The 24,614-nt window shown below is 38.0% G+C and overlaps 1 protein-coding gene across 1 annotated transcript; it reads left to right on the top strand.

The window, feature by feature from the left end:
• Positions 1 to 4,843: 4,843 nt before the first annotated feature.
• Positions 4,844 to 23,035, top strand: LOC149173178 (uncharacterized). The gene is made up of 4 exons (XM_089427887.1): positions 4,844 to 5,091; positions 5,171 to 5,215; positions 22,413 to 22,510; positions 22,623 to 23,035. The coding sequence occupies exons 1-4, from the start codon at positions 5,038 to 5,040 to the stop codon at positions 22,696 to 22,698; spliced, it is 273 nt and encodes a 90-aa protein (XP_089284013.1). The 5' UTR covers positions 4,844 to 5,037; the 3' UTR covers positions 22,699 to 23,035.
• The last annotated feature ends 1,579 nt before the right edge of the window (positions 23,036 to 24,614 follow it).

Here is a 24,614-nt window from a genome sequence, read left to right on the forward strand (position 1 = left end):
TTGAATATAAGGGTAAATGATATTCCAGAGAAGCATAGGATTGAAGTCTTCACATGAACTTTAAAGGATAACATCCAACATGAGGTTTGCCTTTGGGAACCTGATTCATTGGAGAAGGCATTCAGGGAGGCCAGAAAAGTGGAAAGCAAAATTATGGCAACAACGAAATCTACCACTCACAACTCGAAAGACGAAAGTGTTGTTGCTCCTAGCCTTCCACAACCTACAAGGTTGACACCACAACAATTGGAGGAAAAAAGAGCAAAAGGGCTTTGTTATAGTTCTGATAGAAAATACACTAAAAGTTATAAGTGTGCTCAAAATAAATTATTTTACATCGATCGTGAAGAGGAGGAAGAAAAGGAAAAAGAGACATCAAAAGAAGAGGATATACACCAGGAACAAACCCCAGAGAAAGAATAAATGAAGTTGACCATATCTTGTAAAGCATTGACAAGAATTACCACTCATCAAACTCTCAAGATATAGGGGCATCTCAAGAAGAAAAAGGTAATATTGTTGATTGATTCTAGTAGTACCCATAATTTTATTCATTGTAAGATAGCCAAGGAATTGAATTGCTTTCCATATCCAGCACTAGAGTGTCAAGTGATGGTTGCAAATGGAGGAATTAGAAATTGCTTTGGAAAGTGCCATAATATCAAGCTATCCATGGGAGAATGTGTATTGAATAGTCCAATGCTTTCCATTCCAATGGGTGGTGCTGATGTTGTACTAAGAGTCTAATGGTTACAATATTTGGGTACGATATCTTTTAATTTTCAAGAACTTTTCTTGAAATTTTTTTGGGAAGGAAAGGAAGTTGAATTAAGGGGTATAATAGGGAAACCGGGAAAGATAATCAACTCTAATGGCATGACAAAGCTTCTAAAGAAAGAACAACATGGCATAATTGCACAATTATGTTCACTAGAGGTTCAAACAACGAAATCATCTATTTCTACAGATCTCCAAAAAGTCTTGGACAATCATTTTAAGGTTCAAGCAGTGGAAGATCACATCGAGCATCAACAAGTTCCCCAACTCTTAAAGGATAAACTCATTTTGGCACAAAATCGAATGAAACAGCAGGGAAATCAACATCAAAGTGAAAGAAGTTTTGATCTAGGTGACTGGGTATTTTTACTGCTACAACCATACAAACAAATGTCCCTCAAGCAAGCTAAGAAGGATAAAAAATTATCACCAAAGTACTATGGTCCTTACAAGGTGTTGCAAAATATTGGTACAATGGCATACAAATTGGAGCTTCTTGCATCTTCCCGAGTGCACCCAATTGTCCATTTTTCATGCTTAAAGAAGGTTATAGGTGACAAGCTCACAGTTCAAACAATATTGCCGAAACTTGATGAGGAAGGAAAAATCATATTGGAACTTGAAACAGTCACGGAAACGAGAACCTAACAACTATGAAATCAATCAATTTCAGACTATCTCATCAAGTGGAATAACTTACTCGCTGAAGATTCCACATGGGAGGATGATAATTTTATATAGAAGCATCCATAACTACTCAAGCATTGAGGACAACAGGTTTTTGGAGGTGAGGGGCATGTTAGGTCCCTATACTGCTAGTGTAGCCCCTTATTGTTATTAGTGCAACCCCCTTATTGTATTGTTGTGCACATGTAGTCCCCATATTTTTATTATTCTTCCCCATAGAAGCCCAATATTATTATTGTTGTGCCCTTACAATATTATTGTTATGTCGGCTCTAATTATATTGTGACCCCTTAAATTCCTATATATAGAAAGGAGGTATTGTCATTTGTATCATCCAAGAATTGTTCATTTGTGTAATGTAATGGAGGTTTCCCCCTCGAAGAGGCTTATTTTGAAGTTGTTGATCTATCTCTTCTTCTATTTTGTGAGAAGGATCATGAGGTTAAATGGAATGCACAAACTAGATTTTCCTTTTCACAAATAAAAAAGGCACTTACAAAAGACCTAGTACTTGCCAATCTAGATTATTCAGAGCCTTTCCATATTTTCACTTTTACATCAGACAATGCAATATCAATAGTGTTATTACAGAAAAATGAAGATCATTATGAGCAACTAATTTCTTTCTTTAGCAAAGTTACGAGGGATGCAAAATTGAAGTATGATATAATTGAAAATCAAGCTTATGCTTTAGTTCAAGCCTTAAAAGCTTTTAGAATTTATGTGTTGCATTCTCCAATAGTAGCTTTTGTACCCAATAATGTAGTAAAAACATTGCTAACTCAACTTGATACAAATGGAAAAAAAGGAGATGGATAGCTAAAATCTTGGAGTTTGATTTGGATATATGACAAATAGAGCTAATAAAAGGACAAGAATTGACTAAGTTGTTAGCATAACCAAATTGTAAAGTTTTGGGCATAAATTCCATTATGCAGATTTCAGGTACACCATAGGAGAAGAATCCACAAGAACCTTCTTCTGTTCCAGAGGAGAAGAATCCACAAGAACCCTCTTCTACTTCAATACCTCTCCAACTTCCTTATCATATTGGTATAAGGATATTGTACATTTTCTACGAAATTTTGAATATCCTCTTGAGTTCACTATAAATCAATGCAGGTCTCTTAAGCTTAAAGCAATGAAATACTGTATACTTAATGCAAATTTGTACTGGAAAGATACATTTAATATCCTTTTATTATGTCTGACTGAAAGTGAAACAGAGGGTGTAACTAAGTAGTTTCATGAAGAAGTATGTGGAGGCCACTATGCTTGGAAAGCAACTGCACACAAGATATTGAGAACATGATTGTATTGAGATAAACTATTTACCCAAGTTGGTTTAAAAGTAAAAAGTTGTATTCCTTGCCAAATATTTGTAGGTAAACAAAAAATAGCTGCTCTCCCTCTCATTCCAGTATTGGTAGAAACTCCTTTCCTACAATGGGGTCTAGATTTTATTGGTGAAATAATTCCTTCTTCTAGTAATCAACATAGATGGATCCTAACAACAATAGATTACTTCAAAAAATGGGTAGAGGTTATCCCTGTGAGAAATGCAACTGATTCTGTTGTCATAAAGTTTATTGAAGACAACCCTTTGTCTAGGTTTGGTTGTCTGACAAATAGTTACAGATAATGCTCAAAATTTCAGTTCCATTGACATGATTGAATTCTGTCAAAAATACCAAATTTCTTTACATTACTCTACACCATATTATCCACAAGGGAATGGACTAGTAGAGTCATCAAACAAAAGCTTGATTAAAGTTATTAAGAATGTGTTAACAGATCATAAAAGAATTTGGGATAGTCATTTGAAGTATGTGGTTTGGGTAAACTGAGTTTCACCTAAAAGATCTACTAGTAAATATCCATTTCAACTAGTCTATGGTATTGAAGCCATTTTTCCTACCCATTAGCATTTCCAGTCATGAAACTCTTGCAAGATTCTTATGAGGAAATTGATGATTTCTAAAAAAGAATCAATTAGATTAATGAACTTAATCAAGACAAAATAAGTTCAACACAAACTCCTCCAATATCAAGATAAGATGAAAAATTTATTTGATAGGAGAGCCAAAGAGAGAGATTTCAGACAAGGAGACCTAGTATTGAGATGGGATGCAAGAAGAGAAGAAAAATGAAAGCATGGAAAGTTTGACAATCTCTGGTTGAGACCTTTTAAAATTGCAAAAATCAAGGGAAATAATACTTTCATTCTTCAGAATTTGTAGGAAGAACATTCCTCATTGCCATGGGCAATATTTGAAACACTACATTCAATATTGAGCAAGTTACTTTCATTGTCATTGTAAATGGTTGGTGTGAATTATATTTAAGAGTAAGTGTGATATTCTAGAACAATGACTCCATAGCCCAAGGAGAAGACACATGGATTTGCATGTTTTTTGTATCCCACAGGGGAAGCAGTTCCCAGATGGAGCCGATGTTGTAACCTTTTTATTTTATGCCATTTTCTTCCAAAAAAATGAATAAAGAGAAATGTATTTTGTAATTAATTTGACATGTTTTTATAAATGGGCAAATTGTTATTTTTTATTAAAAATAAAAATAAAAATAACGACCACCGACGCAACTTTTATTTTATTTTATTTATTATTATTATTTTTTTTCGCACACATTTTAGTGATGCTGATTGCCTCTGTTGAATTCAATGGTTTACAATAAATCATGCATGAGGGGGTTTCACAATCCCGATTCCCGAAACCACTTCCAGCTTATGTGTCAAGTGCTCGTCCATTGTGCCCCCCGCTCCAATACCACTTACCACTGACATCCCACCTCACAAACTACTTTCTCGCTTAGCCGTTACTCCCACTAATTTATCCCCTCCACCAACTTCTCGCCAAACATTCGTTAAACTAGTTATAACTATCTCTTGTGCTACCTATCATTACGAAACCGCCAACTCACTCCAAAATTTTAAATGAATTAAACGTTCCAATTATTTAATGCCAACGAATAATTTTATCCCCTGCTAAAACCCAAATTTGCTTTACAATTACCACTATCATTGGCTCAAAATTATAGTGTTGGAGGGTGGGAAGAAAAATTTCAAATTCACAAATCCAATTATTCATCAACAGCACTTTATCTGGGTATTCTAATTTTCTCATTTCCCATTTGATTTTAGAATGAATTTTTCTAAAGACAAAAGTAAAATGGACATTGATAACCCTATGCTTCTCCCAATTCTGAATTTAGATAAATTGCCACTAGTAGATATTAACCCATACAAATTACACAATTGCACAATAGATTTAATTTTTGGGAATTCTATGACCCAGTTTGTTTTCCTAAGACCCACTATTTTCCCAAATTTATTTGTTGGTGTGAAAAACAATATTTACCCAATCAAAGAGCCATAGTAGCCAAAAATAAGAAACCTGTTCTATATCAACCATATCTGTGAAAATACATATGAAAATTTGCACTCCAAATTTTAAAGATTTGTTTGCTGGTTTTCACGTATAAAACCAATAATATGGAGGTGTAGAATGATACCAAATATCAGAGTAATTGGCAGGGGTAACGAAAGACGAAGCCATGCCTTCCATTCAAACAGCGCTTCCGCCGGAGCTTGCCAACAATGTTAGAAACGTAAGAACATCTTACAACCATATTATGTCTATGTTCAGATTAAACACTCACACTGAACTGATTCGCCTCTTTAATGCAGCTTTATCGCGAGTGTCTTCGAAGAGCCAAGTTTGTTGGTCACAGGGTATGTATGGTTCTTGTTCTTCACACCCTCTTCAGTCTTAAATTTATTGCAATGCTCTGATTACCTTGCGCACATGTTTTTTTAAATACCGTTTATCAGTTTGCAGACGGAAAGCGTCAAACCCTAGAAAGCTCCTGCCTCTCAATTTCAGTTTAGATTAGACGGACAGACATAGCTCAACGTGTTTTGGGTATGGAAAACTCGATCAGAACAACATGAGACTTTAATGAATGCGTTTATTAAATTTGTTACTTGTAATACAGAAACCCACTGCTCTAAAGAGAAGAAAAACGGCATACATGTAGTGTTGCATTCATAAATTCCCACAAGAAAAGAAACTCATTTCCGCTAAATGGGGATCAAAGAGGGTAGTCAATTGGGTTCTAAAATTTAGTCCAAAACTCTAGATAGGATAATGGATTTATGAGCTGAGAGTTCACTCTGGAACCATGAGGCCAATGGTTCTGTAATTTGTGTACAACGCATAAAAGTTCATGTTTAGGGCATGATCATTGAAAGCACATGCGAAAGGGTACCATACTCACTCCACTCGGACTCGTCGAAGCCAAAGTGTAGAGTATTACGCAGAATCGGGAAAACTTCAGTATAAAGCCCGACAAATAAAAGCAGTAAAATATTACTGAAAATAGGTTAATGTCTTTCAAAGTCAGTGAAAGCTCAGTAAAATTGACACGTCCTTGTCAAACTGGCCATCAAAACTCAGTAAAAATTAGAAGTCTTTGTCAAACCGGGCAAGCCTCGGGGAGTTTGACTAGAGTTGATGGAGTTTGGCCTGACGGAGTGGACTGAGCTTATTTAGGAGCCGAGCTGACTATACTTTTTGAGTAATGTATAGATTCAAGTGTTGTTCCAATGGAAAGCATGTTAGGGTTTTTAAACAGGCAAGATGGAAGCTGGGGTGGGGCTTAGAAATATATCAGAAAACATAAGTTTCAAAGACCTTGCTTGCAACGTAGTCGACAACTCTAAGATGTAGGGTCATTGCATCTTTTGAACTAGTGATTATTTGTAAAGTGTGATTGTTGCGATCTGATATGCTTGAAGCAACTTGTTATTATTTTGTGAATGAGGCAAATTATTGGAGAAACATTGCCCCAATCTCTTGATAGGATCATACAATTCACCATAGCCTCAGTCTGCCATTAAGACTAGATAATTCCCAATAGTTGGCAGTAACGTTGGCGTTGCAATTTCCTAGAGTATATGGGGTTACTGTGGACCTGGCTTCAAATAATAAGAAAAATTACCACTGAATTACCAAAAACAAAAAATGGTAAAGGAGAACAAAACACGAAATGGGGCTTGAGGATTCTTAGAGATAAGAAATGTGAACCCAACCTCCTCTTAGTGTATATTATATAAAAAATTGATGAGTAAGTGTGGAAATTTTTTGGAATTCAAAATTTAACGCAAAAAAGAAATTTCACCTTCAACCTAGAAGGTTTTTTGGATTTTAGCCTTGTGAATTTTCAGCGTCAGGACTGCTCTAAAACAAGGTACAAAACAACTGCAGAAAAAGTACAATGTTTCACTTCCAAACAGCCTAAACTTTCTGGCAATTCTAGGATAAAGAAACCAAACCAAAGGGATAAGTTTCAGTCCTTTTAGGGCAACTTATCAGCTAATAACCAGATCTGAAGAAGATGTAATAACAGCAGTACAATCACCTATTATATTCTTCAGTTAGATGTCAAATCCTTTAGCAATTGTCTCTCTAATTAAGTCAAATCAGCAAGACATATATGGCTGTAAATAACAATACATAAATAACATGGATATCTGAAAATCAAATACAGAAATTACACAAATTTTGAACAGCTGGAAGCTTCATTAATATGCTCAAGATGAAGTACATGTAAATGCCATAGCTTTCTCTCAAGGCTAGTACAAATCCTCACAGCACTTCAAACCCTAGCTAGGGAAAATCAACAAAACCCTAGCAACCAAGAAGATCCAATGTGCAAGAATCACTCTATCACATTGGCAAAGGCAAGATGTCCTCTTCTCCTCTCCTTTTTCACAATTCCACCTAAGGGTTTTATCACAAAACCCTAGTATCCAATCTTTAAGGGATAAACCCTAGCCCTATACCTCCAAGATACTCCATGAAGATCAAGAAACCCCAGCAACTCAAGAGAGAGAGATCAAGCACATGTGAAGACTTTGGAGAGAGGGGGGGCTAGTGTACACTCTTCTCTAGGTCATATCTCATCACAAGAGTGAATAAAAGTGGGTGAATGAACATATATGAATTGAAAGACTCTCCTTTCTCTATTTATATGAGAGATAATAGACACCACTAACCAACAATATAATGTGGGTATTATCCCTGACAAGCAACCTATAATGAGAAATTTTAGGTCAACACAAGTGAGACACTACACTCTAAAGTACAACTGTCATGCTCCAAGGTGATATTGTGCATAATAATGCCAAGAACAAAGACAACCAAGACATTAAAGACAATGGCGATTCTCTTCGTGTAAAATTTTGAATCCATTTGAACCATTGAATACCACAGATGTATCGAACTTCAGATGTATGGCGAGTTTCCTTCTTGATAATCTATCTCACACGATTCACAAATATCCTCCTTTTATGTGATATGATGGGACCCTCTTTAGTGACACCGACTTGGAAATCTTTGGAGGGAATTTTCAAATTCTCATTTAATAATATTAAATATAATTTTCCAAGTTTATGCCAAAATAACTTTGTAAAACTAGTAATATTTCTTTTCCATTTTCAAAATCTTCTTTTGGCGAGATGGGATTGATATGAGGCTTAGGGTTTCCCTTAGGAGAAATTTGTCCCAACTTTGCCCAATTTTAACACTCCCTCTCAGCTAGGGAGAAATTTCCATCTGCATCATAGGCCTCATCTCATCATAGTTGTATCATGACGTATCTCTCAATCATAAGGAAGGCAAACAACTTCATCAATAGGACCCATCTCATATCGTCTCATATAACCAATGGTAGGGGAGATTAGCCTTCCAAACCCTACCTGTCTTCAGGTCAAATCACATGTTATCCATCTCATTGCATCTCGCGCTTTGATCATCAACTGAACAATCTCGATCTAATAAAAGAAGAAGAATCATCATAAGGGAGTCTATAATACATATTAACCCTCATCATCATCATAGGGGAGCATCCGGTTTCCACCCTATATCCAATAATCAATACGATCATCTGAAATAGAATCATCATCATCATCAAGTTATATCTCGTCCTGACGTATTTATGTCCATCTCCAGCTATTGAATAATCTCAAATTTGAAGAAGGATGTGACATCATAGAGGAGCATAGCTCATCCCACAACAACACCGGAGAGCTTAGCGCAATCCGCAACCACATCAGGGTGTCTTGCTCAACCTGGAACCACATTAGGGAGCCCAACTCAACCCGAACATCTGCTAATGGGGAGCCATATGCTACAACCTGGGAAACTCATCATCGGGGAGCCACTGCTACCACCTGGAATCCACAGACAATGGGTGAGATCAGACCCACCCCAATGCGTAGGGATCACACTCTACCCTAAAGTCTTCGACAATAGGTGAGATATACTTACCGGAGGTAATGATCACACTCTAACCTATTTTCCCAGATCTTCCCATCTTGACCCTTGAGAGTCAGATGGTAGAACACCTGCATCCACCAACTTGGGCGAGATCCGCCTATTGCGAGGGGTAGGGATCACAGTCTATCCCAAGTCCCTCATCCCATCGGCCAGATGGGGAGGTTATCCCACAAAGTGGGTAGGATGCTAACTCGGGTATACTCTAACTAGGGGAGATCCCAGATCTCTACACACCTTATTGGTCAAAGGTTGCTCACAATGTTACTTGGGAGCGGGAGCGGGAGCGGGAGCGACCATTTTCAGAAGCTCCCGGTTTGGGAGCGAATCGGGGAGCGATTTTTTAAAAATATATATATATATATATTTTTGATTTTTGATACATATATGTCAACAAAAACATGTAGAATGATGAAATAGACATAAAAAACATAAAAAAACATAAATTGATCATTGAACCATATCACATCAATCATCTAGAAATTATAATCGTCATCAACCATGTCCACAAGTTAGTAAAATACATATTACAACTGCAACATATTGAGTCTTATAAATCATGATTCATCAAATTCAATATTAAAGTTTCAACTTCAAGCTTTCAGAATTGAAAATTCAATAACATTTATCATCATTGATCACCAAAGTAACAGGTTGTACTTGTAAGCCAAGTTTAACCATTACAAGAAGTAATATCAAAGATATTTCTAAGTCCTAACTTCTAACTGTTAACATGATATGAAATGTTAAAAATTTATAAAATGAAACATGAATAATGAGATGAAATGAAACAACTTTAGTCTTTCACAAAGCATCATATTCATAATTCACAATCATTACCAATGAGTTATAATTGCCAAGGCCCAACTTCAAACTTCATATTTTCATTGTCACAGTGATATAATGTTTACAAAAAATATCATAATGTCATAATGATATGAAAGAGTCAAGAGTCAAGAGTCAAGGACTCAAAACTCAACAGTTATGAAAACTAAAGTCTAATAGAAACTAAAAAAGACAAGTAAACTGTAAATCTACAAGTGGCCCTTGCCACGAGAGTCTCCAGGAGTATAAGCAGGTCGTGGTGGTCTTCTAGGAGTCTCCCGCACAGACCGACGACCAGAACTAGAGCCTCCACGCGAGGGTGTCGATGGAGGTGGCGACAGTAATGGAACAAGACTCGGGCCCTGAGAACTGCTACTGGATGGTGGAGGTGGAGGTGGCATGGCTGCTGCAGCTGCTTCATTTTCATCCTGTACAAGCTCCTCTTCTAGTTCTTCAATATGTACAATGCCATCCTCCAAATTGTCGTCCTCGGGGTGATTGTCCCAAATTTTATATGTGGGATCTTCATTAGCCCGATCACAGTAATGGCTCAACAACCTCAAGTTGTAGTGCACATAAACCAAGATTTCTGCTCGGTTTTCGTTGAGTCTGTTTCTTTTCACATTATGTATATAACTGTAGGTGCTCCAACACCTCTCTGCAGAAGAAGAATTTACAACCTGTGAAAGAACTTTTTTTGCCAATTTTGGCAAAAGTCCGTGGCCGCCATATGTTTCCCACCATGTGAGAGAATCAAATTTATCTTTGTCGTCCATTGCATGGAAGTTACCATACAAACCACTGCCACTGAAGTATCTGCCTATTTCAAGGCGCACAGCTGCACATTCCTCCCTGTGAGGCACCAACTTTTCTAATGCTTCCAAATATCCTCTAGTTACCTCTTGATCTAAATGGGGTTTGGTCCTAACACCACCCCCTGCTGCAGGTTTGCCCAACCAAGATTCTGAGTAGTATTTTGGCGTAAGGATATACGCCAAGCAATGTAGTGGAAGGTTAAGCCTATTCCACCGTTCACACACACAATCATGAATCAGTTTGTACAAGTTGGGATCTTTATTATGAACAATGTCTTTTATTTCCCCCAACATGGTATCCATTTGCTCATACACCTCGCCAATCACTGGTTTGTCTGTATCTGCAAACCGAATCATGTTATAAATTGGCTTGGTGAAATCCAATACCTGTCTCACAGTTGTCCAAAACTGCCCATCAAGAGCGGCCTCCTCCACCGTTTCAAAACCTGCCATGTCAGCTACATTTGTAGCCCTTTCCTTTAACACCTGCCAATGTGGACTTGATACCATGCTAGCTAATGCCTCTCTTACCTTCAAAAGGCGCCTGAAGGTGAGGTAATAGCTACCAAATCTAGTCCTCGCAATCTTCAGCAACTCCAATCTCGAGTGACTGCGGAAAAGGCCATGGGTATTGCTATGATTTGTAATAAATTTTATCATTTTTTTTCCTTTCTTGTACAAATCACCAATCCATTGGTATTGTTCATTTTTGTTTTTGACAATATCATGCAACAGAAGGTTCAATGTGTGAACCAAACATCCAGACCAAAATATGTTCGGGTATTTATCCTCAATAATTACTCCCGCTGCCTTACAATTAGGAGCATTATCAGTGATAACTTGGATGACATTGTATGGGCCAATACGCTCAATTGTTTCAAGCAATGCTTCTGCAATGTTGATAGCGGTCTTGAACTTGTCTGAGTAATCATGTGCAGCTAGAAAGATGGGACCACTTCGGGACACAGCAAGAACACTTATCAATGGCTTGCCTTTTACATTTGTCCATCCATCAGATACAATGGACACCCCATTGTCAGTCCAAGAACTTGTCATTTTATTCAAAGAATGTGATATTTTTGCTTTTTCATGATCAAGGCCAACAGTTCTTGCCTTGTCATACCCAGGGCTCTTGTATCCTTTAGGGGCATCATTTATGGCAGAAACCATTTCGTGCCAATAAGGTGAGCGTAGAACATTGAATGGTATCCCACATGCATAGAGGAACCTGTAAACTTTTGAATCCACATCATTCCTACACCCCTCATCAAGGAAATCTGATATGGTTCTACGCCTTAAAGATGATGACCCTGTGCCTCCATGTCCATATCCACTGCCTTGGGAGGATGCTGAAGGAGTTCTTTGTGATGGTGAGATTGGTTCAAAGAAACCCCTTGATCTTTTTGTTCTGTATTGGGCGTCCTCCTCTTCCTTTATGTATTTGGCTCTATCTGCTGTTGACACCGCTGCACAAGTTTTGATTCCTATTTGTTTCTCTCCATCCCATGGCCTTTTCCCGCAGAGGTGTCTTCTAGCACGGGTGTATGAGCCTGTGTAATCAGTGTTGCAATGGGGGCAATGAAATTTAGTGGTTCAACCCCCTCTCCCTGTTTCAGCCCTGTGAACATATTTCCACAATGGAGTTTGGTCTTGTTTAGTTTTTTGAGGGTCATGTTCACCCTCCTCCACCTCCTCCTCACTGGGGTTTTCACCCATTTGACTTCCTCCGGCTTCTTCATCCACCTCTTCAGTTTCAGGCCCCCTCCGTTTCCTACTCTCCACCACCATAATAACCATAAAAGGGACCAGGAAGAGGAAAATGCCAATAAATATCCCCAGGTCCATGGTGTTTGATGTTTGTAGGGTTTGAGTCTTGAATCTGCAAATTAATTTAGTTTATTGGGATTAATTCATTTAATTTATTAATTTAATTTAAATACATGATCTTTAAACTCAAACAGCTAAATTAAACTAACCAAATTAACTACCTAACCAGCTAAACTAACTAAATGATTAAGTTACTTACCTCTACAGGCTTGCTCCTCGCTCCTTGGCACTTGCTCCTCGCTCCTCAGCTCTGGCTCCTTGCTCCTCAGCTCTTGCTCCTTGCTCCTTTGCTCTTGCTCCAGCTCTCAATCTCTTGCTCAATGAAGTTGAAATGAAATTTTTTTGGCCCATTGGGCTTATAAAATAATTTTTTTTTTCTAAATTTTTTGGAAATTTCGGGTCCGGCGGATTTTTTTTTTTTTTCCGCCGAACCGCTCCCGGCCCGGCTGAAATCGCTCCCGGAGCGTTTTTTAATGCCCGGGAGCGATCAGGGAGCGATCGCTCCCCGATCGCTCCCGGGCATTAAAAAACGCTCCGGGAGCGCGGGAGCGATCGCTCCCTGAATCGCTCCCTAACAGACCAGGGAGCGTAAATTTTTTTACGGGAGCGCGCTCCCGAAAATCGCTCCCGATTTTGGGAGCGCGCTCCCGACCTGCTCCCGAGCCGCTCCCGCCCGGAGCGCGCTTCGGGAGCGGGTTCGAAGGGGGGGGGGGGGGGGCGCTCCCCCGCAACACTGGTTGCTCATCCCCAGGAGCCCACTAGCTCCTTTCCCCACCTTGGGAGCTCAACCAAGGGGGAAGAGCAATGCTCAGTGTTCTCGATCAGCCCAGACCCTTGTTTGAAAGGGTTACATCCATTAGTTTGTGCTGCTCTCTGAAGATCAAAAACATATCAAAGTGTTCATATTTCACACCAGCTCAAACAACTTATTAAAGAGTTCAATCACACTGCCTCATACATTACCATGAGCAACAGTTCTCAGTTTTTTTGTTCATATAGGACATCAAGTGTTAGAGCAAAAAAAATACATATATAACATAAAGAAAAAGAATACCATATTCATCTTTTCTCCCTGCGGGGCAGTAACCACAAGCCTAAGCTTGTCTCATATAGCAACATCATCTTTAATTCATGAAGATGTCCCTGTCCCAGCTATATATGATCATGCTCTATCTAGGTCAGAGTGCATATCTAACTGATTTCTTATCATAGGATCCACCAAATCAAGCAATAATAATTCATTAGCATATCACAAAAGCACTTTTATATGAGATGTGGAACCTGATAAAACACGGGGTAAACCAATCCTGTCAGCAAGGAATTATTAGCTCATAAAACTGGTTAGCAAAGACAACTTTAGATGATCATCCAGAAGACTTGTTTTAATCTCCAATAAAAAATATTTATTCATTGATTGCAAATAATAATAGATGCTAGGATTTCAACAAGGGTTTCTCCCTTTGAATTGGAAGCTTCTTTAATCATCATCAAAATATTCCTGTCATATATCAAATTTCAGATCACAGAGTCAAACTACATCAAACTTTTTCATATATATATAACAAGTCATCATTAGCTGATAGCTTCACTATCACATGTCATCAAACATTCATAAAAAATTTAATGTCATACAATATCATGACATTTAGTAATTATACTATAGAAATTCAACCATAAAGAACAATAGAACAATAGAGATCACAATGCACAAGAGAAGTCAAGATTTACCTTGGGAAAACGCACCAAGGGGAAAAACCCAACAACCTTTTCAATAGAGAAATTCTTTTGTTCAAAAAGAGACACACCTAGACCTATGGTCAATTCTTGTCTTCCCCTCCAAGTCAAGCCACCCAATCTGATCAAGAAATTTGCTCTGCTTGATCTGACCTAGAAATTTTGGCCCTCCTACAGTTGCCCTAGAATTTTGGTGCCTGCAGTTGCCTAGAATTTGGACTCCCTTTCACAGAATGCCTAGAAAAACTGTGAACCAGAAAGAAGAGAGTCTATCCACACGTGCAAGTTGAAAGAGAGAGAAAGAGAGAAATTTGTCTTCTTCATCCTATTCGTCCTTCTTGTCCTTCGCTTGCTTGCCCAAAAATTGTCTTGTGTGAGAGATGTGAATTGCCCAAGTGGAGGAGATCGAGCTGCCTTTATATAGTGATTTGTCTTGGCTGAATGGGTGTGTCTTTTGCCTAGGCTGACTTGACTTGGAGGGAGGCTGAATTGACTACTTTTGGAGCCAAAAATTACAATTCAAAAATTCAAATTTTCTTCTTTAAAAAGTCGCAATGGGACTTTGACTCAAAATAAATTTTCTTTTGACTCTAGCATTTAAAATATGCTTTACAATGATAAATACAAGTACATCAAGTGACCAAATATACATTATGAAGACCGACCATAGTTACAAATTCAACAAGGGTTGCATGTGCAGATTGTTGACCACAGACCGTAGGGTTGACTGCAGGTCAGTTTGACTAGGCTGAGTTAACTAGTGTTTAATTTCTGATTTTTTTGGTTGGTTTGACCAACATTGACTAGTAGATGTTTTGACCAGGTTTGACTGATATTTGACTTGGATTATTGGCACATTTCTAGACAAATCGCTGATTTGTAAACCTTGTTGAAAAAAATTTCTCCTAAGAAGAGTTATTGGGCTTTCTCCTAAGGTTGGGTTTCCTAGGGTAAAAATATTGTCTTTATTGTGCATGGCTTTCTTTCTATGATCTTACCTGTTTGTGCTGCATTCACTGTTGAGATTTTCTTTGTGTAATTATTCAATGATAGCAGTGGCATAAAATACTGTGTGAAAAATCATTAGGAAGTAATTATCTGGTAGAAAATTATATTCTACTGCACTTGTCATAGAATTTCAACATGGTGTTAGAGCTTTGTTGAAAGAGCAACCATTGAAGTCAAAGTAAGAGACAGTATTCAACAACTTGATTGGTTTTTTAATTTCTTGTCAAAATGGTGCCAAGTCTCAGAGTAGAAGACAGGTTGGATGGTGCTACTAATTTTAGATCTTGGAAGACTAGGATACTTCTTATCTTGGAAGAGATTGACCTTTAGGATCATGTGAAGGAAGTCATTCCAAATCCAGAGGGAGCTGAGGAGAAAGCCAAGCATAAAAAGAATGAAGCAAAGGTTAAGAGAATCTTGATACATTCTATAAAGTACCACTTGATTCTACATGTTGTTGAGTTGAAGACTACCAAAGAAGCGTATGATGCTTTGGTAGGATTGTTCCACGGGGTCAAATTGATTTGTCTAGGGGAGAATGATACATTCACCCATTGGGCCATGTTGAATTGGCGAGGGGTGAATGGCCTGGAGTATTGATGCTTGCAGGATAGGGAAGACATTCTCCCATGTGGTCATTTGACTAGGGGAAAATAATACATTCATAAATAGAGCCATGCTGATTTAGCTAAGGGTGAATGGCCCAGGGAAACTCTAGCATAGGGCAAGCATTCTTCCATTGGAGCCATGCTGATTTCGCATCCATAGAGTCATGCTGATTTCACTAGGGAAGAATGATACATTCACCCAAAGAAGCCATGCTGATTTGGCCATGGGTGAATGACCTAAGGGCAAACCTTTTCCTAAGAAGCGATTCTGATTTCATTGGATATTTGACTAGGGGAGATTGATACCCATGGAGCCATGCTGATTTGGCTAGGGGTAAATAGCCCAAGATACTCGCATTGCCTGCTCCAGGATGGAGTGATCTAAATAATCTAATGCCAAGAAGAGAAGAGGCTCCATGAAGGTGTATCCCTCCAAGTTGATTAAATGCTCAAAATGTACCGGCTGCAAATCTCCATCAATGTGATGATGATCACAATGTGAAACTTCATACATTAGGAGGAGTACCACCTCTAAGTCAACAATGTTACCACCTGATTTGGTGTTGTTTCAGCCTCTGAATCAACATCTGCAATTTTGCACATCTACCTTTGAAGACTCCTCTTCTTCCTGCAACAGTTTATCTTGGATTCTGGTTGAGTTTTCATCTTCCCAGAAACCAACATCATCAGTTTTTTAGATCTGTCTGGGGCTGGAAAAATTCTTGATTTTTCATCTACAACTGTATCTCTATTGATACTTACTTTGTTGGTAGTGATATCTAACAATCTGAAGGCCTTAAATTGTTCGCCATGACTAATAAATATTGGCTTCATAAAAGTTGTGGAGTAGATTCAAAAGTAATATTGAAGTGTTTCTACAAAATTCTTAAACGATGGAGGGAATAATTTTTAAAGTAATTACAACTACATCCTCTTCATTTACTTCTCGTCTTATGACTTGTAACTGATCCTCAATATCTTTCAACTTCAATAAATGTTCTGAAATTGATTCCCCTTCCTCCATTTGCGTTAAAAACATGTTTTAAGGTAAAAGGTCGTAACGCTTATTCGAAGTTTTGTGAATCTCTGGTAGCCACTTCCAAACTGTTCATGCATCTTTTGCATCCTGCAGTTGGGGAGGCATCTTATCTGTAACTGACATTTTGATGAGCATGACTGATTCTTTGTTTTTGTAGACATGTTTCTTTTTCCTCCTTGCTACAACAAAATCTGGGACCCATATGATGTAAAGTTCTAAGCATCAAGGAGCTAGTCCTGCACAACTCAAGAAGGCTACCCACTATTACCACAATAGCTCTTCCTCTCACTTTTGGTTGTCTTTTCTCCAACTAAAGGGGGGATTCCCTAATGATAAGACTACTAAAGCTACAGAGTGGAGGCTGTAGGTGATTTTGAAGAATAATCTTTACCAAAATGAGTGGTTGTAGTATAAGTGGATGAATGGTGTGAGAACGCAAAGGTGAAGGAAAACCCCAAGACCAATGCCAATCTAATTATGGGGCTGAATGGAGTCAAAGTGGTATGAATTCAAGAGGGCAAGTTCTTGAGTATGTAAGGTTAATATGGGCTGCTATGGATGTTACATATCAGCATTAGCGTGCTCAAATTAATGTAGAAAACTAACCTTGGAGAGCTAAGAGTGCTACTATAAAACAATGTTATGAAGGGGATGTTATATTATTTCAAGCAACAACCCAGTTTGTTAGATGCAAGCTTAATACAACAGCAATGAATATAAGAGGGATCAAGTCTCCACATTTACATCATCCAAATGGCACATGGTTCATTACAAGGCCTCCGTAAAATGCTACAAGGGTCTCCTACAATAATAAACAACATATGAGAAATATTGCACGCATAAAAAGGCATAAAAAGGCCTCACTGTAGATAGATGCTATACCTCCAATGTTTCATAAAGTTGCTAATAGGATGTAAAATGAAGGCCAAGCGGAAAGCTCATTAATCCCCAAAATCTCAACCATTACAATGGAGAGAAAGCTCCTCTTTATAGAGTGAGTCTCCTCTCTCTTACAATAAACAAATATTATTTGATAACTCCATGACAAGTCAAAGGAATAATATAAAAATGTAGTAGTTAAATCCCTGCTCAATTCATGGTTGACCATGTCAAGGTATGTAGACATTAGCCTCTCTAAGAGAATTTGCTCTCATCCAAAAATAGGATGGAAACTACGAAAGTCTCCAAGAGAGGGTGTGTACAACTAAAAAATAGGCATAATTTGCAACTCAACATGCAAAATGTCCACGTAGAATGCACCCTCCAAGATGCATGCATACAAAAATGTAATATAATAGCTTCAACATAGGAGGATGCGCTCCAAATCCCACTTATAAAATCTCACTAAGTGCACCCTCTAGGATGCATGAGGGTTAAAGCAATAAAATAATCCTCCTAGGAGAATGTTGCATAACAACCATCCCAAAATAGCAAGTGGTCTACAGGATGCATGCAACAAATCCACATGTGTGAATCACAAGGTAACGAACTCCATAGGTGAATGTGCAAAGTATCAACTATATAGAGTGCTCCACAAGGAAGTGGTCATCCCTCAAAATAGTAAGTGGACATTTCCACAAGTGTGTGCTCCAAGACAATGCTCCAAATATAGAAAGAGGACCAAGTAAGAGCATGCAAAAGCTACATGTGTGGGCCTCCAAATATGCCATATGCTCCTCAATTAAACTTCTCTATAACTACCTCCAATAAAATAATATATGTGCAGAGTCAGAGAGGTGAGGGTGTTCTTCAATGAAAGTGAAAAGATGCCAAGTGTATCCTGCGTACTTGCATTCTGATGACCTTCTTTACATAAGAAAATCGAGTTACTCTTGTATCCATAAACCGAGAAGTTTTCTTCCTACTTCATACCTGTACCTGCCATGCAACATAGGCAGTGGTGTAACTTTTTTCAAAAAAGCGCGCTTTTTTCCTCTAGGTGATTTAATCGTGCTTTTTATGGGTAAAAAGCGGCACTTTTTTTTTGGCGATTTTTTCGGAAAAAAGCGTGGGGGGCGGCGGCAGCGGCAGCGGGTTTTATAAACCGAATTTCGATTTTTTTTGGTTCATTTGGACTGTGGGCGCGCGTAGGAGGAGGAGAACGTGTTGGAGAGAGGAGCTGGAGGGTTTGTGAGCAAATCTAAGTGCTTGTAGGACAAATTCAAGAGGAGACCACCAATTTCTCCATAAAAACGATATGTGGATTAATTTTTTTTTGTTTTCCTTGTTTAAAAACATTGTTTTTCATTGTTTTTGGTTGGGAAACTTCATATGGGCACCATTTTCCTTTTGTTTTCATTGTTTTTAAAGAATTTTTTGTATTTTTTCATTGATTTGGGATGGGTAAATTGGTATGACTATGGGAACCAATTTTTTTTTAAAAACATTGTTTATGTTTTTTCATTGTTTTTGGCATTTGCCATTTGGTTGGGTAACTTGGGTTTGGAACTTTGGATTCTGGAAATTTGTAACTTGTAATTTTGTAAATGCTAAATTGTAATCCTAAATTCCTATTTCCTAATCCTTGTTTTCCCATAGGTTTGCAAATTCAAAATTCAAAAACAAACATGCCAAGGAAATTGGATCCTTTTTGGGAATATGGTGAACCTAAAGCTCCGAATGATAGACAAAACTTGAATTGCAAGTTGTGTGGAAAGGACATACGCGGGGGGGTGTACAGGTTGAAGTTTCACCTTGCACAAATCCCTGGACATGATGTGGGGCCCTGTATAAATACAAATCCTGAACTTATCCAAAGAGCCATGAGAGCATTGGGAGAATTAGAGCACACTAGAGAGGCCAAAGAAGAACTCAAAAGGCAACTAAAAAGGTCAGCTGAAGGAAGTGGGCCAAGTGGCACTGGTTCTACTGCAGCATCAGTCAATCCGGTAGCTGCATCATCATTTTTTATTCCTCGAACCACACCTGGTTCACAACCATCTATTGGTTCAATGCTAAAAAGAACTGAAAAAGAACAAGCTGACAGGTTGATGGCAAAATTTCTCCTCTGGAGTGATATTCTTTTCAGCATTGTAAGGAATAATCCATTTTTCCAACCTACTGTTGATGCTATTGCCAGTGTTGGCCCGGGGTACAAAATCCCTTCTTATCATGATTTCAGAGGCCGGATTCTTCAAGATGAAAAGCGTGACTGCACCCAAAGATTGGAGGATTTTAGGGCATCATGGGCACAAACAGGATGCACTGTTATGTCAGATAGTTGGACTGACCAAAAGGGGAGAACCCTTATAAACTTCTTGGTTAGTTGTCCCAAGGGGACTATGTTTATCAAATCTGTTGATGCATCTCATCAAATCAAAGATGCAAGAACTTTATGTGATTTGCTGGATGTGTTTATTTTGGAGGTGGGTGAACAACATGTTGTCCAAGTCATAACGGACAATGCTGCAAAGTATGTTGCTGCTGGTAGAATGCTTATGGAAAGGCATCCTACTTTATTTTGGACACCTTGTGCTGCCCATTGTATTGATTTGATGTTAGAGGACATAGGGAAAATTCCCTTTGTCAAAGATATTGTCGACTCATAAAAAAGCATCACAAAATTTATATATAATCATACATCTGTGCTTAGCTTGATGAGAAGATTCACCAACAACAAAGAGTTGGTGCGCCCCGCCATTACACGGTTTGCCACGAGTTTCATATCTCTTCAATCCCTCGTGAATTCTATGTGGGATGTGAAGAGAATGTTTCTTTCAGAGGAGTGGCGTGCTATGTCAATGAGCCGCAAACCAGAAGGAGAGGCCGTATGCAGACTAGTTTCATACCAGGAAGACTTCTGGGCGGGAGTGCAGGAGGTGTGCGCCGTTACTGAACTTTTGGTAAAGGTTCTTCGGTTGGTTGATGGTGAGAAGCCCGCAATGGGCTATTTGTATGAAGCCATGGACAGGGCCAAAGAAGCCATTCGGGCCTACTATGATGATAAGGGAGATGATGGGTTTCAAAAACAACTCCTTCTATGGGGAGTGATTGATGAGCGATGGAACAACACACTCCATCGTCCCATTCATGCTGTTGGGCTTTTCCTGAACCCTGCATTTTCTTATGCATGTGGGTTTGATTTTGATGCTGAGATCATGGATGGATTCTTATCCTGTGTCCAGAAGATGGTGCGATTTCCAGAACAACGTATAGAGATCTCTAAACAAATTGAGACAGATAAGATGGCAGATGGCACATTTGGCTTTGAGATGGCTGTCACTGATAGGACGATTAAAATGCCAGGTATTTTTTAGTTTGTAACTTTGTTTCAAATTTCATTGTCTCTTCAAATTCCATTTTTTTCTTATGTTTATTTAAAATTTTATTTGTAATTTTGTTGTAGATGCATGGTGGAAGATGTATGGTGGCAGAGTACCCCTTTTGCAAAAGCTTGCCGTACGCATCCTCAGCCAAACATGCAGCTCCTCAGGATGTGAGCGCAACTGGAGTGTATTTGAAAAAATACACAACAAGAAGCGCAATAGGTTAACACTTAAACATCTAAAATATTGCAATTTTCCAAATAAATTTTTGAATTCATTAAACAATATTTTTTTTATAATATTAATTATTAATTATTATTTCATGATCTTTGTACAGGTTGGAGTCCCAGCGACTTAATGACATGGTCTATGTCTACTACAATCTTCGATTGTGTGTGAGGCAACTTGAGAGGACACCTGATGTGGATGCCATCTCATTGGATGGGATTGACACCACTGCTGCATGGAGGGTTGAGGCCGAGAGGCCTCTCATGGATTCTACTGATGATTGGTTAGTGCAGGATGTAGTGGAGGGGGAGGAGGAGGAGGAGCAGGAGGAGGAGGTGACACCACCTACCCGGGCTACCACTACCACCAGTAGAGGACGTGGTCTACCTCCTGTAGCTCATACTTCTAGTTCTTCAGCTTCTAGAGCACATCAGACTCCACTGCCATTTCCACCAACACAGGCACCAGCATCTACATCTAGAGGGAAAGAGAACGCTGTGACATTTTCTCGCAAGAGGGGCAGAGGAAATCAATAGGATTAGACTTTCATTTTATTGTATATGAGTCTATGACATTATGACATGATGAGATACATTATCATATTTTTTGTTGATATTTTGAGGCTGAGCTGGGACTCAGGAGTCAGGACTTACTATTCAGGACATGATTCAATGTTATGTGTGATTTTAGCGCTAGAAATGATATTAAACATCTTATATATTAGTTTTCTTATCATATTTATGTGTCAATGTATTTATTTTATGTTGTAGATGGTTTAGATATTAAAAAAATTGAAAAAAAATGAAAAAAATGAATATTTTTGTACCAAACGCTTTTTTCCCGCTTTTTTCCCGATTTTTCCGATTTTTTCCGCTTCATTCCCGGCGCCGATTTAATCCCGCTCGCGCTTTTCACAACATTGGTAACAACTGAGTAGGTTAGTGGCAATTTGACAACAGATAGAGGTTATTAGGTTATATTTTTCTTTCAAGAGCATCTCCCTCAAGTTTTTGGTCAGAAACAATAAAATGATTTACATAATCATTCATTTGCTTGTAATAGCAAGCACGATTTTACAATACATGGAGTGAGAATTAGAGATGTTCTAAGGAAAGACTTATTGGTTGATTTGTCTCAATTTAAAATTAGTAATATCCCTGAAAGATATGTAGCAGTTTAGACTCTCGTTTTTTTCTTTTCCACCTTTAAGGAGCTCCAACTAACTAGAGGCTTCGTTTTGTCAGCAAGGTAACACAGAGCTGGTGGTTGATATGATTCGCCAACAGTTCAAGAAAAATATTCATGAGACAGATCCAGAGAAGATACAAAAGATGAAAGATGAGTAAGTGCAGTTGTACCTTGCTTAGTTGTGTTTTAGTTGCTCATGACGAGTTTATTAAAAAATGTATTGGAGTAATAGTACTTCACTGAATTCATGTTGTTATGATGGCTAGTGCTGCAAGAGGCCTTATAAATCACATGCTTTATGAATCGGAGAAAATGGCGGGACGTAAATTTTCTACTTCCTAGAGGATTTGGGTATTTTACAATACCATGGCCATCACATTGTAGGTGACATGCATTCAAATTGCTGCAACGTTTTGTTAAACAGAATTGCAAGTTCAACTCTCTACCAAATAAAAATTATTAGTCAGAACTTAATTGTCTCAATGTGTTATTTACTGTTGTAGATACCATTTTTATAAAAGCTTCACTATTGAAGATACCATTCTTATGAAAGCTTTATGGAGTCTTACCTCTAAATTCAATTGTAATACATTATTGTATCCGTCAATTGTATGTTCACTAGAAACAATGATAGTGTTTTCTTGAGATAGCTTATTAATATATTGTCTTAATTGTAATATATTATTGTATCCGTCAATTGTATGTTCACTAGAAACAATGATAGTGTTTTCTTGAGATAGCTTATTAATATATTGTCTTAATTTACCTTATGAAAGTAAATCAATGCCATGTAGGCCTCTCGTTTTCATTAATTTTGCTTATGGTGCAATCTTCAATCATAATTTGACTGCACTTCGCATTATAGTTTTGCAAATTATGTTGTTTTTTTCAATTTTTTTGTTTTACATGTAACTACTCTCCCCACACTCGAACTCATAAACAAGGGTGGGATATTCCTCATGGTTAATGTCTTAGTCAACAATTGGCTCATTAAATGCGAACATGTCACAAGTGAGATTTGAACCTACCTGGGGAGGATAAACATTCTTCCTCTCAAATACTTAAGCTAAATCCAATCCCAATCGACAAATTATGTCTTCCTTTGCGACAAGGACTTTATTATTTTGTTAATTGACTCTTGCCATCCTTTAATAAGTGATGTATATGTATTAATTGGAACTGGGTATGTACTTTACTTTACATATATTTTCTATTTATATTATTTCTTTGATAGGTGAAATACATGTGTACATGTTGTTTGTGTATATATACATATATATACACATAAATGTATATATTTGTTTGTGTGTGTACACGTAGGCTAGCAATTTGTGGGCTTGACAGTGGGCACTGCCATTATAGTTATCACCACATATAGGGTTGTACACTGCAATATCTCCTGCAATACAACGTGTGTGTTTATTTGTGTATATGTACACATACACATAAATGTATATATTTGTTCGTGTGTGTATGCACATAATCTAGCAAGTTATGGGCTTCAGAGTGGGCACTGCCATTGTAGGTATTGCCACCTACAGTGTTGCATGCTACAATATTTCCTGCAACCATGTTATTAAGGTTATCAATAGCAGTGGGCATTTAATAGAAAGCAGTACGCAAGTTGTGGGCTCCAGAGTGGGCACTGCCATTCTACTATTGTAGGTATCACCTAGTGGGCTGTATGCTGTAATATCTCCTGCAGCCATGCTACGGGATATCTCCTGCAGTTCCCGGCCAAGGAGGTGCATCCTCAATGTTTCCACTTGTTTTCTTGTGTGCCTCGTGGTAACAGATCTTTAGAAACGCTAATATGTTTTCTATTATTATATTACTGTCTATTAATATCCCAGTTATAACCGTTTTAGGTACATAGCCACCAACTTAAGACGTAATTTCAGCATGTACACAGCACGATAAATTGAAACAACCACAAATTAGACTACATACATAATTCAAGAAGGATCTTTATCACGTATAATCATTATCTAATGAGGACATCACTTTGCTTCAAAGTAAATGAGCAGAAGCTACATAAAAGAATTGAAAATTAAAAAATTATAATTTTCGAGAATTTTATTTTCTTCATTTTTTGGCCAAAAAATTTCTTTCTTTTTCAACCACCATGGAAACGCAAAATTGGACTTCCAGGTCGATTTAACTATGGAACACTTAATTGGTCAAGTTCATGCCGGTCTTTGGCCTGCATTTGTCCAGTGTTGAAACTTTCGCTCTGATACCAGGTTGTGACATACTTG

Source organism: Pinus tabuliformis, chromosome 4_2 (assembly GCF_031772625.1).
Source record: "Pinus tabuliformis cultivar Carrire ecotype Pingquan chromosome 4_2, CPIR1, whole genome shotgun sequence".
NCBI classification, from domain to species: Eukaryota; Viridiplantae; Streptophyta; class Pinopsida; order Pinales; family Pinaceae; genus Pinus; species Pinus tabuliformis.

What these genes read in the sequence shown, in the direction of transcription:
- LOC149173178 (XM_089427887.1), top strand. Translation starts at nt 5,038, where the DNA reads ATGCCTTCCATTCAAACAGCGCTTCCGCCGGAGCTTGCCAACAATGTT. An exon ending in CCAAGTTTGTTGGTCACAGG is followed by an intron (nt 5,216 to 22,412) that starts GTATGTATGGTT and finishes TCGTTTTGTCAG; the next exon opens with CAAGGTAACACAGAGCTGGT. An exon ending in ATACAAAAGATGAAAGATGA is followed by an intron (nt 22,511 to 22,622) that starts GTAAGTGCAGTT and finishes TATGATGGCTAG; the next exon opens with TGCTGCAAGAGGCCTTATAA.